Here is a 19,379-nt window from a genome sequence, read left to right as displayed (position 1 = left end):
ATAACACTTTTATTTTCTAAGTCTTGGTTTATTCCTCATCTGTAAAATAAAATTAACCCCACCTCTCTTATTGTGTTGGAAGGCTTGCACAAGACTAAGAAACTGGCACATAGTAGGTTTTTAAAAGAATTTTTCTTCACCCATGGTACACAACGTAAGTAAGAACTCAATTTTTATTCTGTGAGTTTCTGCAGTAACTATTTATTCCCAAATATCAGTAAAGATACCAGTGCTTATAGATAATATTTATACGAACTCAGAACAAGGTTAGCATGTTAATCAAAGACATAATGATGCTTAATACACTTGTTTCTTTATTTGAGTTTTGCTTGTGTGGAGTAGTGTGTGACTTTTAGAAAAGTAAGATTATCTATACAATGGGGTATAGCAATGCTTAAGAGAAGTAGTAAAAAACATTGAAGAGACTGGTGCAAATAAAAATAAAATAAAATACACCACACTATACAATGAAACATCTTCAGCGCCTTGAGATGTTTGATAGCTAGTTTAATAATCATTCTGTATTTTACATAAGCACTTTTTTTAAAAGTCGTATATAAAATATGACTTATTATCCTTATTCCATAAGTAAAAATTAAGACATATGTAAGCTAAAAGACCTACCCAAGGGAATTACAGTAAATCAGAGCAGCAATTGATCCAGTATATCTTATTTATCTCAACCTGAAGTTAAAGCCACTTTCACTATGCAGCAAGAGTTGCTAAATTTCAAAGCGTGCAAGTATTCCCAATGAACATAACCTTTAATCCAGGCAAATCTTGCTTTAAGCAAACTCGATATTTACACAAAAGATAAAATAAAGGGTGAATATTTGCTTTATAAAGGAATTCATCATAGGATTACAAGTAGCTTCTGGTGTGCATTTAAAGTAAGTTTTCATTTACATTCAATTTCTCAGGTAAATATCCTGCAGTTTAAAAGGAAATTAAAGAAAACTATAAATACCAATTTAAAATCAATTAATAAACTAAGTCTGCTCAATTTAAAACAAGCATTTAAGAAGTGATTGAAAAAGAAAAGAAAAAATTCTGGTACAATTTAAATAATTGTACTTAAATGCAGGTGGAGTGAACAAGGCCCCCATTTAATGCCTTAACTACTAAAAAACAGGCAGTAATTTATTAATTTTATTTTTCACATTTTAATATATGTATTTCCAGGAGGTCAACAGAATGGTTACATGTGAATTTCAAAACTAAACATGTTATTTTTACACACAGAAAATAAGCACTAAATTCTCTATTTTAGTTAGATTGAGAGTACTGTGACTTTTGTGTACCTCTCTGTTAGTAATTTTAATAAACATTTAGTTTATCTGGGTTAACAATTTCCTATTAAAAGAAACCTATCATACATTAATGATTAGACTTTAAATGTAGATCTAAGTTTTCCAAGGGAATAATTATTAGATGGTAAATGGTAGGTAAAAGAATTATTTTATCTGTTATTTTATTAAAGTAATCATATTTTCATCATTATGAAACTCTGCAAGGTTTTTTAATATCTATACAAAGCATGTTAGTTTGCCCCTAAAACCTAAGGCTCCAAATTCAGACATGTAGGCAGCAAAGTTGACTGTTCAACAAATTTCTGTCAGTAATTTTTCTACAATGGAAATTATTTTAAAATGTCATTTTTACATTTTTATTGACCTATCTCCACTATTTTCATAGACCAACCTGAGAACTTTCAGTGAAGTGAGCTTCTCCACACTGAGCACCATGCTGAGTGATGTTCTATTAATTCTAAAAGCATCCTTTTCCATGCCTTGCTCAGTAGCTGTATTTTTCTGGAAGAGTCATTTCTAGGTACCATAAAGTTTGGTAAACATGAGACCATACAGCTACATGGTTTCAGAACTGAAAATTCCTCAATATTATTGTTTTAGAACCTGTAAAATATTTCCCCCACTTATTAAAATCTATTTTTAAGTTTGAAACTCTATTTTAGACATCCCTATGTCAGACTGTTTTTAGAGATGATCTTCCAAAGCAAATTAAATATTGACTTAGGAATAGTGATTAACTGAGTGAAAGTAAGAGTAGTGCTTACTATCCAATTAGGAGTTTCTAAATATTTAATAATTATTTTCCATTACAGGTTACAGGCTACAGGTTATTATAGCTCTGAGGCAAATACAGTCAGGATTACCCAAAACCACAGTTAATGCACACTGTCTCTGTGCTCTTATGCCAGTATCAGGAAGGAGTATGTCTTTCCAGCCCTAGCCAGGAGTAGAATTTGATAAACTTGACCTGGGAGCCTAGGATTTGATGTGTGTGCTGCATACCATGAGAAACTTTGAGAAGAACTGGACAAAGCTACTGAGCTTGGCAAATTCATAGCCCCTTAAGGGAACTAAAGCATTTATATAATAACTATATTTAAAGAGTGAGGTAGCACATACTATAACTGAACAGAAAACAAAAACCTAAAAAAGAAAAATTAAAGGTGTAGAGAATTGCTGATGGGAATTTGGGGAGGTAAGAAACCAAAGATTTCTTTCTTTTCTTTTTTTTTTTTTTTTAAGATTTATTTATTTATTTATTTATACAAGATTGACTGATTGATTGATTGATTGATTGATACAAGCACTGGGTACAGTCAGAAGCGCGGGAGGGTGAGAGGATTCACCAGAGCCAGAGCGGGGAGCAGAGCAGGCAGAAGGACCGAAGTACACTGCTGAGGGGAGCAGCGGGCGGCAGGAGAGGTCTGCGAGCCATGCAGGACCCTCCTCCGGTGGCTGGGGAGCAGCCGGGGATCGAACGGGCGCCGCAGAGGCTGCGGGCAGCTTCGCAACCCAGCGCTCAACCTCTGCGCCACCGGGGAGGCCTGAAACCAAAGATTTCTTAAAGGAAGTATAGTATATACTGTAGCTGCCATCTCAACAGCCCTGGAATTGACTACTTTTATGTGATTAAGTCAGTGAACTAATCCACTATTTGTTTAAAACATTAGTTCTAGGATGTTCTGTTATGTTTTGTGAAAGTGTTCTTGACAAGACAGGTAGTCAACCATTTTTAATTCTAAAATATATGTTGGACTCTAAATATCACTTTGATCACCGTGAATCTAAACGTATCCAATTAGGTACTTTAGAATCTAAATCTCAACCATGAATTAAAAACAAAAAAAACCAAAAAAAAAACCCAGAACATAGGACAATGTGCCAAAGTAAGATCAGCATGTGGTGGTGGTGATGGGGTGTCTTCCTTTTCTCTAAAGTAGAAGAAAAGCAAGAATCAGCAGAATAACCTGGGCTAATGATTTTCAGAAAAAGCATGTATGTGGAAGAAAGATCTGAATCTTGATGCCCTAAAAGCTACTGGTTACTGTGTATCTTGGAGACTTGTACATTCTGAGGCAGTAAATGCCTTGTCTGTTCTGCTATTAGGTGCTGCCACATTCTGTGTAGCACACACCCATGTGCCTGACTTTACAACAGGAGACAGGATGAATGAAAGAAGGGCAGCAGGCTGTGTGGAGTTGTATGTCTGCACAATTACAATCTTCTATTAAAGGAGTATTAGGAGACTTTCAGATACTGGGCTTGCCCCTAGGACAATGAAGGACAAAAAATGAAGCAGAATATGGTCAGTTTTTAAACTATAGAGAAAGGTGTTGGGAAACTCAGTTGGGACACCATGTGCTCATGCCTGTGTTTATCTGTGTGTGAAAATTGTTTCCTTGTTAAATAAAATCACACACAGTTATATCCTATGATGTCCCCTTATAAGACATTTATAGAGTAAGTAAGGCCTACCAAGCACCTTCCTCATATTCCCTACCTACATAAAGAATACCTAGGCAAAGGATAGGTCTGAAGAGAGACAGGAAAATATAGATTTGCTAAGAGAAGGGGTTTCAGCTTACAAATTACCATTTAATTTGAAGGAAAGTCTCATAACTAGGAAGCTGAAGGTTGGGAAACCAAGTGTGGGAACTCTTACATGGAAGGAGGCAGTGGTGGCATAGAAGCTAGACTTAATGGGAGCTATGGTTAATATAATTAGGGTTCTAGTTATACCTTCCCCAGAGTATCTCTCTGTTGCATCATAAAGAAATAAAATACCTGGGGATAATTTTTATCAAGACGGTGAAACACTCGTACACTGGAAACTAGAAAACATTAATGAAGGAGATGAAAAAGGACTCAAATAAATAGAAAGATATATCATGTTTAAGGATTGGAAGAATTAATATTGTCAAGATGTTCAAAGTAATCCACAGGTTCAATGCAAGTATAGAAATATTCAACCTAAGTATTAGAAAGCTATAACAATCAAAACACGATAGCTGGGACTAAAAAGAAAAAACTGATAATGGAAAAGAATAGAGCCCAGAAATAAACCCATGCATATATGGTCCATTAATTTATGATAAAAGAATGAAAACTATATGATGGAGAAAGGGTTAGTCTCCTCAATAAATGGTACTGGGAAAACTGGTCACATGCAAAAGAGAGAAACTAGACACCTATCTTAAACCATGCACAGAAATCAACTCAAATTAAAAGATCTGAATCTGGGCCTTCCTGGTGGTGCAAGGGGTTAAGCACAGCACTATGAAGTTATCCAGAAGCCTCTGCAGCAAAAGCTGGATCCCCAGCCGGCCAGGGCGCAACCCATATGGCACAGCAGGCCTCTCCAGACTCTCCCGCTGCTCCCCTCGGCAGTGTTTTCAGTCAATCTGCCTCTTCTGTTCCCCACTCTGTCTCTTGTGAATCCTCTCACCTTCCCACACTTCTGGCCTGTACCCCAGCTCTTGTATGCATAAATAAATAAATCTTAAAAAAAAAAAAAAAAAAAGACCTGAATCTAAGACCTGAAAGCCTTAGACTCCTAGAAAAAAACACAAGGGGTAACTTGATGGCCTTGGCAATTGTTATTATTATTATTATTTTTGATACCCAATGCAAGAGCAACAAAAGCAAAAATAAACAAATGGTACTACTAATGGAAAGGAAACCATTAACAAAATGAAAAAGCATCCTATGGATGGGTGAAAATACTTGCAAACCACACATCTAATAAGGTGTTAATATCAAAATATATAGGGAACTCATAAAACTCAATAGCAAAAATCCAAGTAATCCAGTTAAAAAGTGAGGAAAGGAGGGCCTTCCGGGTGGCACAGCGGGTTGAGTGCAGCACTGTGAAGCGGTCCGCAGCCTCTGCAATGCCGGTTTGATTCCCGGCCAGCCAGGGAGATACCCACATGGCGTGGCAGACCTCTCCTGTTTTGCCCGCTGCCCCCCTCAGCAGTGCTTTTGGTCATCTGCCCATTCTGCTCCCTGCTCTGTCTCTGGTGAATTCCCTCACCCTCCCACGCCTCAGGCCTCTATCCCAGTTCTTATATAGTAAATAAATCTTTAAAAAAAAAAAAGTGAGGGCCTCCCTGGTAGCGTAGGCGGTTAAGCGCAGTGCTGTGAAGCTGTCCACAGCCTCTGCAGTGCCGGTTCAATCCCCACTGGCCTCAGAGCAACCCACATGGCGAGCAGACCTCTCCTGTCTCTCCCGCTGCTCCCCTCAGCAGTGTATTTCAGTCAGTCTGCCTGTTCTGTTCCCCACTTGTCTCTGGTGAATCCTCTCACCCTCCTGTACCTGTACCTGTCTCTGGTGAATCCTCTCGCCTCTGGCCTGTACCCTGGCTCTTGTATAAATAAAATAAATCTTTAAAAAAAAAATAGTGAGCAAAGGATCTGAATAGATATTTTTCCAAATAAGTCATATATATGGTGAACAGGTAGATGAAAAGGTGCTGAACATTGCTCATCCTCAAGGAAACGTAAACCAGTACCACGATGGGCTATCACCTCATACCTATTATATTAGGATGTCTGCTGTCACAAAGACAAGCAATGACAAATGCTGTGAGGATGTGGAGAAAAGGGAAGCCTTGTGCACTGCAGTGAAAACTGGTGCATTCACTATGGAAAACAGTAGAACGATTCTTTAAGAACTTAGGAATAGACCTACCATACCATACTCATTACCATGAGCAATGCTACTTTGGCATATACGGCCAAGGGAAATGAAATCACTATCTTGAAGATATCCGCACCCCCATGTTTGCTGAAGCATCATTCATAATAGCCAAGATGTGGAAACAACCTAAGCATCCATTGACAGAGGAGCAGATAAAGAAAATGCAAATGCATGTATATCTCAACGTGGATAAATCTATAGGTCATTATACTAACTGAAATGAGCAAGACAGAAAGATAAATACTGCATGTTATTCTCATATGTGGAATCTAAAATCAGATTAAACAAACCTCAAACTCATAAAACACGAGAATGATAGATAGCAGGAAATGGGGGAACAGAAGAGTGAGAGGCTATAAATGGGCTCACACTTTCAGTTATAATGAGTAAGGGCTGAGGATCTTATGCACAGTATAAGACTATAATTAATACTATTGTATTGTACACTGGGAAGTTGTTAGGAGTAGATAAGTGTTCTCGGGGGGAAAAAAGGTAAATATTAGGTAACAGATGTGTTAATTAACTGGATGGTGCGAATTCTTTCACAATGTGTATGCATATCAGATTATCACATGTACACTTTAGACATATTGCAATTTTTGTCAGTTATACCTCAATGAACCAAAAAGGGAGGGAGGGAGGGAAGGAGGGAGGGGGGAAGGAAGGAAATCTGTTGTCATGAATGTATCAGTTGTAATCTTTGAGTATAAATCACAATGATAGTCTTCCAAGAAGCAGCAAGGAGAACTCCCTGTCCATGTGGATCCATCTGGAGGCGCACTGAGAATTAAGTGCCTATTTCCTGAATAGGAGCTCTTGTTGACAGAGCTGGCCTCCAAACATCTGTATGGTGTAGCAGACACTTCTAATTTATAGGCTATCTACCACAAGGAGCCAAAGCCAGATCTGATTAAATTTTCAAGCCACTTGGAAATCCTGGATGAAATTTGGAGAGAGTCAAAGTGACTGAATGAGATTTTCGAGTGGTCTCCTTTGGCTGAGGCAGGAAAGGTACTCCACACCGTATGTCTGTGTGGAGAGAAGAGTGGGTGTGGAGGTGGCAATAAGCTTGAATAGGACACATCTGTTAGCTGCTTCCCAGTCGAAAGCATCCTTTTATCCTCATTTTGTTAAGGGCAACTATGCATCAGATTCAAGTCATGAAACATGATTGATTTAAAAATTTGCTAGATATGGGCCTCCCCTGGTGGCGCAGTGGTTGAGCACTGGGCTGCAAAGCTGCCCGCAGCCTCTGCAGCGCCAGTTTGATCCCTGGCCGCCAGTGAGGGTCCCACATGGCGTGCAGACCTCTCCTGTTGCGTCCGCTGCTCCCCTTAGCATTGTGTTTCATCAGTCTGCCTGTTCTGCTCCCCACTCTGGCTCTGGTGAATTCTCTCACCCTCCCACACTTCTGACTGTACCCAGTACTTGTATAAATAAATAAATAAATCTTTAAAAAAAAATTTGCCAGATACCTAGTCTTTGTAGTCTTTGAAAGTATTGGTTACCAAGTAACACAGTTCTGGTCATGAAAATTAAGGAATGGGTGAGTGGTTCTGAAAAGAAACAAACTTTTGGTTCCATCTATTGTTAGTTTTGTATTCTGTTACTTGAATTTAGAGCATTCTGATAAAATGGTGGTTTTTGTCAGTCTTGACCAACAAGGAGGATCTTGAAGCATCTGGGTAGGAGAGAAGGCATGCATGAGCAAAATCCCAGGAGTGCAGGGAAGTAGAGGCTAAATCCAGGGAGTAGAGGGAGAACAGAGAGCCAGATCACGGAGGTTATGAGGGAGAGATCACAGATACACTGAAAAGGTAACAATAGCTGCCAATTTCCCCCCCCCCAAAAAAAGCTGCAGAATATTCCACAGGGCTATATAAACACAATGAGTACTCACTCATGGTGATGAGAATCTGGAGAAAAGTGAACCATCCTCTTGTTATTTACGGGGCCTGATGTGGTCACCTGAAAGGAGATTATACACCAAAATCAAATCACATTTGAGTTTGTAAGAAGACAGTGACTAATAGGTGCAATTCCATTTGAGGACATCTACTCAAAAATTCAGATGATAACATCACTTCTCACAACCTAAGATAAAATTGCAAGGACCAAAAGTATAATTTAAATTTGGTAAGGAATGTTCTGTTTGTTTGGGTCTAGTGTAGTTCCACTGCTAGAACTTTAGACTATTTTAAAGTATCTTTATAACAGAAAAAAAATATGAGCTAGATACCAGAGTCAGTTCAAATATAAGTTAAATTGTGTATACATTTGATTATATGTAGGGAAAAAAAGGTTTATTTGCTTAGATTAGTGTTGAGCAGATGCCATTTCTGAGGCCCAACATATTTGAGGTTAATTCTTAAATATAACAACATGTCTCACAGCGCAGGCATTTATATACACACAAAACTTAAGTCAAGGGAGTGTCTACTGTATAGTTTTCCCAGTTGATTAGAAATTACCTGTTTATTCACATAAAACGAAATGTAATTTTACCTAAGAGAAAAACGTTCCTTTATTTCTAAGTAAAATTAAAAAGTTGACAAAGAATTAAAGGTTCAGTATTTTTTTACATTCCTGCTACTCCTATTAAAAAATTCACAGCTTTCCCTATCTTATCAAAAGAAGGTCGTCAACACAAACGCCAAACAGGAATGAACCTAACATCACAATCAACTAAACATAAATATACAGCAAAAGGCTTTAAATCATGCTGTCATAATAATAACTAAAACAAAAAGCCCTCTATAATCTCTATAATGTCAGCAGTTCCACTTAAAGGACAGAATCAAAAAAAAGGTGGGGGAGAGGAAAGCCAGGAAGAGACGGAAACTATCTCTGAAGAACAACTAACACTTCCCAATATGTATCTCCTCTTGTATCAACTGGGTGACAAGGACCCCAGCATCCACTCTGAATTCCAAAAAATGCAAATATTGCAAATATGCAGAGGTTGTGGCATTAATAACCCCACAGTCTGAGCACCACAAGTGAACTCGCGGCTCAACTCCAGGACCACAGCCCGCACGCATCTCCAAATGAGGTTTTCATGCTATTCCAGTGGGTCTCCCTGGAAGACAGTAATCCATTTGCTACACTGTGGCTCTGAGAAAAGCCGACTGTGCCTATGTCATGCTTTGTTAGAGGTTCATGATCACATTATCTCATGGTGGACCTGACACTTTTATTCAGTTTACAGTATGCTCTATGTACAGGCGACTTATTTCCTTTGCCAGGGCTGCTGACAACCTTTTCCACACTATATTAATCTTGTTTACTGACTTTATCTTGGTACAAATATCAGAAAACTGAACTTTTTATCTCAGAGAAAGAATAAACAACGTGTTGACAGAAGCAGAAGCTATTTTCAGGGCTAAAATTGCTTGTTTACCTGAAGCTACACTTATGGAAAAAATGTTTAAGTCTTGCTCTGGCTTGAAATACATAATCTGAAATTTAATAAATGAAGAAATTTCACATACAACCATGTGATAAATTGCCTGATGAAAACAATGCCACCGACTACAATAAAACAGCATTTATAACTAATTTATACCACAATACAAATGTAAGCTTTCAATCTAGTCAGAAATAATCATACCATGTATTTCTCAGAAATCATATCTATATCTACTTAAAAACTTTAAGCTCAATTTCAAATGCAGAAAATAACTCACAAAAGATATATAGTATCAAATGTACATATTTAAATAACTTTACATTTTACCCAATACAAGGCACTTAAAAAATAGAGGCAGATATTCATTATTGTTATTTCAAGTCAATTTCTTTTTACTTTGAAAGATAAGCAAATAGGCAGAACTTAGACTTAAAAAAATTGAAATACAGCAACACTGAGATCTGTGCATGATGATTTTCTCAGGGTCAAGGTCACTTGGTCCATCTCAGGAGTGAAATGTTCTTATAATGGGAACCTACTGCTACTGTAGTGACTGGATACCCTTTACCAAAATCTACAAATCAGATCTGCATACAGAATTCACTGGAGTTCCAGTTTATTTTAAACCTGAAAATACATGTTTAATGTGATTAACTGTTAGTATATATTCAAAGAATTATACATTATCAAGAAACCCCAGTCATAAAGAATTGCTTATAAAAATTCATAATTCAGAGTTAAAAATAAACCAGTTTTAAACATCAGAGGAAAGTATTAATTTCTATTAAACAACTATGTTGATTATTCTCAAAAAATGCCTTTATCACTTTAGAAACGTCTTAGAAAGAAATCACAAATTAAAAAAAAAATCATATCTCTTTAAATATACAACAAAATATCCACATAGTAAGATTTATTTGTTAGCTTTTATTCCACAAGATTTGATAGGGAAGCAGGCACTCTGCTCTTCATGAGAAACTAATCTGCACAGTCCAACTCTTGTTACTTGCCAAAACTCTGGTGGCAATCATTTATATAATTAGCCAATATTTACTGATGACAATCTTAGATATCACATTGTATGTTCTGCATTCTTATGATTCATTTGCTAAATACAACTACACTGACAGTGACCTTAGTCCTAAATAAATTTAGAGTATTCCTTTCATTAGCAATGCTTCTTACATATTAACTTTTTTTAAAATAAACTTGAAATTTAAAAGAAATAGATGCTTTTCAGATAGCTAAAATATCAACTTCTGGCTTTTCAAAGACTATGAAATAAACTAATACTAAAGACCACAATGGACTAGATTTTTGATGTTGCTTACAATTAAATTATCAACCTCAGAAAGCAGAAATGTAGGAGTGAAAGATGTGAATTTAATAACAGTTGTACAAATACCATTATCAAAATCCGTATGGCCAATTCCCGTAAATGGGAATTCTAGCTAAATGACACTGCCAACCTCCAATAAAAAACAACCAGCTATCTCACTAACAAAATGGGCTTACTGAAAACACCAATGGCAAGGCAATTTGGAAAGTGCAGTCTCAAGGCCAAGAACTCCCTTACGTAGGTGGCACCCTCTTTTATAGCTTTTAGAAGGGCATTCATTAGGTGAGGACCCTCCTTCCTTCGTCTGGGGCTTAGAGAAGGCTGGCCTGCTCGGTCCTGTAGCTTCTTGACAGTCAAACTTGGGAACTTTCCCCTAGCCTCATGACCACCTTTATGTAGGGAGTCTATATAGTAATTTTCACAATATCAATAACAAAATGCTGCTTCTCAAATTTACTATAGTCAAAACAATTTCATCTTTCCATCATTGATTGACACCAGGTGTATGACTTTCTTCAAAAGATAAACAGAACAGTTGCTTGTATATCTCATTGTCATTTTCTTATCACCAAACCCCCTGCTTTCCAACCCATTCTTCTACATTAGGTAGTGCAATAAATCACTTCCCAAATCTGAGACACTCCAGTCTTTGAGGATTAAAAAGAGGTTGTCTTATCCTACTCGCATTCCTCATGATCAAGATTCCTTCCATGAGTTAACAACGTTTTATGTCCGCCTTCCTCTTTTCCTCTAGTACAGCTATTCCACTTCAACTTTGCTCATTTTTCTCATTTATACTTTATTTGCTTTCCAAATGCTATTCTGCTTCAGGGCCCACACTGACAAACACTTGTGGTGGCAAGTTGCCTTTTAAAAGAAGGCATTTCAGATTTTGTGAGGACTGGTCAATCTATCTGTCCAGCTCCAGGCTAGAGGAAGACAGTACCTGAGTCTCTTTGCCAGTATGTCAGATTCAGAAGTTACTCACTTCTCCAAGGACCCTTATTAATTTGACTCAACTTCTCTGAAGAAAGAAACAAGCCTTTAGAGTTTAGCAGGCTCTGCATGAAGGCCCCTGGTACATTCCACATGTGTCAGATATCCATGATGGAAATTAAAGACAGCAACTCAATGAAAACAGGCTTAAAAATAGGACTTGAAACCCTGGGGGTAAGGGCAGGAGAGCAAAGAAGTAGAAGGAAAGTTTTGTAGTTGGCAACCTACACATTTGTCATTATTAAAAACCTAGCATAAGAAAATAATATTCTAAATGTTTACAGAAACTGATTTTCATTAATAGCTATTAAAATGAATGTATAAAATGTTTATCTTTTGGCCATATATTTAAAATAAAGATTCTCCAAAAGTAGTTCAAGTGAGGGCACCTGAGCTTTATATTGGTTTTTTAAAAAGATCTGTTATAAGACAGTTGGGGGAATGAATAAAATATTTCATTGCGTCATCTCTTCACATATACATTATTATAAAAGAGTCAGAACTGACAAGCAGCACAATCTATTTGGGGTTAAAAAACATTCAAGAAAATAACATTACAAGTATTTTTAAAGCAACATACAAAAAAGTAAAAATTTTCTTTAGAATTACTTTTAAAGAAAATATAAAAAAGAGACCATTTAAGCAGCATACATAGCTATCATTTATAAGATTAAAGGTAAACATAGGGCCTCCCCTGGTGGCGCAGGCAGTTGAGCCCCACACTGTGAAGCTGTCTGCAGCCTCTGCAGTGGCGGTTTGATCCCGGCCGGCTGGCGAGAATCCATAATGCATGGCAGACCTCTCCTTTCACGCCCGCTGCTCCCCTCAGCAGTGTATTTCAGTCAGTACGCTTGTTCTGTTCCCCACTCTGTCTCTGGTGAATTCTCTCACCCTCCCGCGCATCTGGCCTATACCCCGGTTCTTGATAAATAAATCTTAAAAAAAAAAAAAATTAAAAAAAAAAAAGGCAAACATAGTAGTTACCTTATTTAAGAGGAATAAGGAGGGAACAATCACCTCTGAGGAGGGAGTTACATGCGATTTATCTCTCCCTGCTGCAATCACCTAACCAAAATTCTAAATTCAACTTTCTAAATCACTGCTTTTCACATGTCAATTTTTCTCATTCCAGAGCCTTTCACAGCTGTACACTGAAAGTAAAATTAAAACTAATGAAAAATTCATTCAAAGTCCTCCCTAATCTGATCCTTACTTTCCAGTGTCCTCCCTCTTTCCAGCTCCTTGCGTGATAACCGACCGCTCCTTGTTCTAAACCCAAACTCCCCTACTTGATATTTTTCATCAAATATTTAGTACTAGTTACCTATAGTGTGTATAAAATTATGCTTTTACATGTACTATATGACCAGTGACATACAATTCGCTTGTATTGTTCCACTGAACCAAACTTTTTGATGCCATGATAAAGCCCTGAGTTAAGGGAACTCTTTATTTCCAAGTGTTCTTTTTTTTTAAAAAGAAAAGTAATTCATATTGTACCTTCATATGTTGAGATTTCCATTAAAGTAAAGTATGAATTATGCAGTGGCTCAGTAAAAATCCTCCTTACTGGGTACAAGAAAGGGAAGGACAGAAAGTGTGTTCAGCATGCTCCCTGGTACCTGGTAAGAGGTGAGATATTAGGAAGAGGTCACTTAAGTCTCACCTACCAGGAGCTTTAGCTCAGGCCTTGTCCTCTAAGAAGAACTCTTCAGGAAGGACACAATCCTTTTCTGAAGAAAGGCAAATTACTTGAGATACCAGGACTAAGTTTATGCTGATAACTTGGTTTTCTACCTGAGAAAATATCTCAAAGTTTGGAATTTTGTAGAACCTATTTTGTAGAAGCTAGTGTTTCTTAACACTAAAAAAGTTAGGCCAGGTTTTCATCATCATTCATACCTTTAAATAGACCAACATTCATAAACAATCTCGGTCATTATCAGCAGAGCTCACACTGATAAAACTTTTAGAATAACTTCCACTGGGATCTATCATGTGTGGCATCTGCTATTCACAGCTTAGGTGTGGTCTGAATTATCCTGCAGTGGGTAAACCTGATATTTGTCAAGGTTAAGGATTCTACATGGTTGCCTTATATTTTTAACTAGGCAATTTTTAATCCTCCTTAGAAGGATGTGAGCATGGAAAACCACAAAGAAAATGTGATAATGTCAAGAACAAATATGATTATAAGTAATTATTATTGTCATTAGTGACAATCACACTCCATTAGTGTTCTTGCTTTTAAGATGTTTTCACCAGCAAGGTAGTTAGAGTGAATAGACTTCATTATTCTTAGATACAAGATAACAAAACTGACATCACTGAAATAGGGGTCCTGGCCCCTGAGCACAAAGATCCACAGAGCTGGATTTGAACCGAGTTGTTGTCCTCACAACCTACTATGTTTTCCTACACAAGGGATGACACAAAGACAATAGTCTGAAACAACCAAAAGAAGTGATATCTGTATTGGGGATTGGCACTCAGAAATACTGGCCTGAATCTAGTTTTGGAAATTCTTCAGTCCCAAATTATATATCCAAGGACACTCTGGTCCTTCCTTGTGTCTTTAGGGTAACCTACGGGGCTATTTTAAATAGAGATAAAAGTGAGTGAGGTGGTACCAGCAAGGGTTGTCAGCACATGCTATGGACAGACTGACAAGAATAACACATGGCTCTGCTCCTAGTCATTACAGCCAAAGTAGCAAAATATTAAAAAATGTGCTGGAAAGGAACAGATTTTCTGTGATGAGAATGTGTGAAGGAACTTGAAAAATTAAACTTGGGCTACTTTTTCCCTCAAAATCAGAGCTCTCCCACTAAATAAGAGTTTATACCTTCAAGCCAAAAAGGTTTTGCAGAGAGCAACAACAAAAAAGTTGCAGGAAATAAAGCACAGAAAAAACACAGTTTCCTCTGGGTTGAGTGTCATCTTACCAAGCAGGGCCAAAAGTGTGTGTCACAGGGGAGATGTGAACCTTATTGTTGCCAGTTGCAGAGGAAGCAGGGGTGAAGGTGAACTTTAGGTAATTGGGAAGTCATCTTAGTGCATATTCAAGTAATTGTTGCACATGTATTTCTTTAAAAGAATTGTCAAATGCAAACTGATAAGGGCTAGAAAGTGCAGACATGCACACAGACACTAGCAAGTGTCATGTTTTTAATCTAAACCTCAACAATGTCATTATTTAAAATCCACACTTTAGTTTTTTGCCCAGTTAAAAATCAGTCAGCATTAACAATTAAGAATTAGAATTATTGGCCTATTAGAATAATAATACTTCTAATTATTAAGGGCATAAATTCCCATTTCTGGTATACACTAATAATGAATGATCTAGATATTTTAATAGAAAACAATTATTTATAACACAATTAACAAACAAATACTCAGCAACAAATTCTTTCATACTGCTCCATGGCAATAATTTTCTTTTTTGAGTATGATACTAAAAATTAACCAGCTTAGAATGATGGCCTAACAGTGATTAAAGAAAGAATTTCACTTTGCTGTCCAGTTTAGTAGCAAGCTGTGAGTGGCCTCTGCTGGCTGACCAAAGGCTTCCTAAACCACTCATTCATGATGCTTAAAATATACATGTTTCAAGAAACAGGATATGTCAGCATATGTTTATGCAAAATCCATAGTGCATAAAACCCGCCTTTTATAAGAGTAAATACCAAAGCAGTAAAAATAAAAGTGCATAAGAGGGTGTAAAACTTAATAATTTGAGCAATGTACTTAGATTATAATCAGAATCTATATATTTTCTAATAATTCTAACACATACATAATATTATATAGGTTATTCTATACAATGCATATCAAGAAATTCACATCTACATTTAAAAATACTTTCTTGCGATCCATTACACACACACACTCACACTCACAGACACACACCTTTTCTCAAATTAATAGTTAGGTTTGGCAAACTGAATTTACAGGAAAATACATAGAAAAACTGAATTAAAACATTTTAAAGAATTTTTGATTAAAAAAGCATTAATATTTTATATAATGGTTTATGACAATACTATCCTAAAATCATAGTAAAGCATTTTAAAAGATTTGGGCAGAAGTAATATTATATTCAAAACTTAAAATAGCACTTAAGAAGTTGAAACCTCACTAGTGCTAGGTAATATTAATTCAGTAATCATAACAAGGAAAAAGTGCTTCAATTTTTGCACAATAGCTTTCTATTAATAAAAGTCCCCTGGGTTTGGCAAAATTTGTAATTTCTACAAATTTATCTACTTAAACATACAATTACATATTTGATTCAATTCATACTCTACCCTATCTATCCACTTTATACATACACACACACCATGAAAATGATCACATATGCCTAATGATGTCAAAAGGTGGCTACATTTATTTTAAAAAGTTATTGTTCTCACATGTAATGATATTCTGGTATATTTCAACCCTCATTTCAGAATTCAGTCCCATTATCTTGCCTGTTCACAGGGTTAGCTAGCTGACATATAAGATAACCCTCCATCTCACTAGACACCGCTGGGATATGACACACTGACCCACTGAGAGCCCTTGTTTTTAGCCTGAAATATACAGCACATGATGTAGCTCCTGCCAAATAATTTGTTTATAAAAACGCTTTCATCTCTCTGAACATTCAAAATGCTTTTAAAAGTGATGTTCAAGTATTTCAAGGAATTTCAGACAGCAAGTAAAAATTCTAATGAGTGTCTGAGGCTGTCCCTTCTACCTCCCTCAGTTCCACAGAAGGGAAGTCATGTATAGAGAGCAAAATGAAGCTAAACCATGTTTTCTCTTGGAAAACAGTCTATTATATTAATATAAAGACAGTCTGTTATATTAATATAAATCAACAGAACTTAAGAAACAAATAGGGTATACTCACTAGTTTTCATCTCTAACAGGAGTTACAACATATTGAAAAGCTTGTTACATGAGAATTGCTTTTCTTTTCTAGTAGAAGAGATGAGAGGTAACACAGTGGTAAAGATAATTGTGATATTCAACAAATATGCTTGAGGACATAAAAAAGTCATTAAGGTAGTTTTTTGGACAACAATTCTACCAAGTACACTAAAACTTTACTTAAAGAATATAAGCAGACTAAGAAAACTTTTAAGTCCTTTGTTAGAAATTACTTAAATTATTTTGATACTTGAAACATATGATCAACATTTCAGTAGCTTAAAAGTATTTCCTTTCAACATTAAATGACAATGCATCATAAAAAGATACATACATCTTTTTGGATTGCATATTATTTTATTGTTTCTGCAAACTAATCAATTTTTCCCTCCTTAAGCTGACAGTAATATTGTATGGTATCTTAATCTACATTAGGGAGAAAAAAATTACAGCAGATTTTGATGTTTAAAAAATTGCTTCTTAGAATCTCAAGGATACATTGATAGTAATTTATAAGAAAAATGCTGATCATCTTCACATTTTTACACTGATTATTTTAATAAGGTTTATATTAGCAAATAAAACACTTAAGACATTAGCTGTTCTCCCGAAGCTAATATGCAGGTAACCACTCAATCTTGTGTAATGCAGTTCAAGACTTGATTATTATACTGTTAATTGCAGTAAAAAAAAAATCTATACTTAAAAATATGTAACTTGGATTTGAGAGGGGAGAGGACAAGATCACAAGTATAAACATATGATAACTACCTTTAAGGTATAAACATATGCATGAATGAGTTAATTAAAAAACACGGTGTTAATAACAGCATAAGAATAACTTTAGTATATTATATTACATACTATCTTTGCTCAATGAGTGACAACCCAAATTCCAAATAATTTGCAACTTGTAATATCCTTTGGTTAATATGTATTTCAAGTAAAAAAAAAAAAAATCAGTGTCTCGTATTTCACAAACTCTCATTTTTGGTGCATATTTACTAGTAGAATTAGTAATAAATTGATAGAAGTAAATATTCTAATTCTGACTGCATACTAAAAACATACAGTCAGAGATGGCCATGTGAGGTAAACTCTGGCCAAGGAGAAATACCTGCAGTGAGTGGGTGGGTGGGGCTTCTCAGGAACTTCATTCAAGGCACTTAGCAGCTGGCCATGAGTCTTGTGCCCTTCTTTGTACTTGAGATTGTAAAAAGGCAATAACTTTTGTTTTTTGGCTAAGCATGAATATCAAAGAATCAAAGGTCTCTCTCCTACTATCCTTTATCTGGATAAGGAATCCATCAAATGCCTTCCCAGGAACTGAGGGAATAAACAAGACCAGTTCCTATTCAAGTCAGTGTTATCTGGGCATCGCATTACATGTACCAATTCAACCCCTAATTAATATTTATAATGAAGACAGTTATAATGGTTTAGTTCTACCTTTATTCTTAAAAATAGCAATAACATGCCATTCAGTGGGTCAAAAATGCAGAAAAGGAGAAGAGATAATGAACATCTAGTTTACACGCCCAGCACTCTGCTTGGTGCCCTAGAAGATCCTAAAAAACTGCAACTATAAATCCCACTAAACAATATGTTGTAAATTTAAAATATCTGAAACCAATAAAGATGAAACAACCGCTAAGCTATGTGCATTTCATCGGAACTGCAAGAGCAGTTCAAAAAAGAGAGATCATTAAAGCCCAACTTAGCAAACATGCTTTTTGGAGGCATTGAGACTTAAATTGAAGATGGGAAGCATGGAAGCTGATGGAAGGAGGGCAGAAACACGTCAAACACAGATGGGTGTGATCATTCACAGATTGGAAAAAAGGAAAGAAGCCTTATTACACACGAAATTTGCTCAAATATAAGTTGGGTAGCTAATGAAGTTCCATATAGTTCGTTCCATAAAATAATATCTTCCCAGGACTTCAAAAACTGAGCTAAATTATTCTGACTTGTTGATATTGTCCGACTAGACTCTATTAAGAAAAGGGTATACCAAGTCAAAAGTTAATGAAAAGAAACAAAAAAGGAGACATTATTTTCACATTTTTTTTATTTGAATTTTTATTTTTATATTCCCCATACAATTACAACCCCCTTATTTTTACCACAAGCCCTCCTTTCCCCGTCCCCCACCCCCCATAGAGAGTCTCTTGTTCATAGTTATTTGTTGATTTTGATATTTTCTTTCTTATAGTTATTATTTTTCCTGGTCCCTTATTTAAGTTTTCTAGATTCCTGCTATGAGTGAGACCATCCGGTATTTTTCTTTTTCTTTCTGGCTTATTTCGCTGAGCATGATCCCTTTCAGCTCCATCCATGTTGCTGCAAATCGCATATGTTTATCTTTTTTGAATGCTGAGTAATATTCCATGGTGTATATGTACCACATCTTCTTGATCCAGTCATCTATTTTTGGGCATTTGGGTTGTTTCCAAAGCTTAGCTATTGTAAACAGTGCTGCTATAAACATAGGGGTGCAGGTGCTCTTTGGAATTGATGTTTCTGTGTCCTCTGGGTAAATACCTAGGAGTGGAATTGCTGGATCATATGGAAGCTTTATGTTTAGTAGGTCCAGAAATCTCCACACAGCTCTCCATAGTGGTTGGACCAGTTTGCACTCCCACCAACAGTGCAGGAGAGTTCCTTTTTCTCCACAACCTCGCCAACATTTGCTGTTGCTAGTTT

The 19,379-nt window shown here is 36.3% G+C and overlaps 1 protein-coding gene across 2 annotated transcripts in view; it reads right to left on the bottom strand.

Moving 5' to 3' along the window:
* GPATCH2 (G-patch domain containing 2) overlaps positions 1-19,379 on the bottom strand; it is a 150,108-nt gene that overhangs the window by 41,226 nt on the left and 89,503 nt on the right. For both annotated transcript variants that reach the window (XM_037496550.2, XM_037496551.2), the window contains exon 6: positions 7,910-7,977. In XM_037496550.2, coding sequence (XP_037352447.1) covers positions 7,910-7,977 — 68 coding nt within the window. The remainder of the gene's footprint in view (positions 1-7,909; positions 7,978-19,379) is intronic.

The sequence above is a fragment of the Talpa occidentalis genome, unplaced genomic scaffold (genome assembly GCF_014898055.3).
Source record: "Talpa occidentalis isolate TD23 unplaced genomic scaffold, MPIMG_talOcc4v2.1 talOcc4.8, whole genome shotgun sequence".
NCBI classification, from domain to species: domain Eukaryota; kingdom Metazoa; phylum Chordata; class Mammalia; order Eulipotyphla; family Talpidae; genus Talpa; species Talpa occidentalis.
Note: the sequence above shows the minus strand (reverse complement) of the source record. Positions and strands in the feature narration are given on the sequence as shown.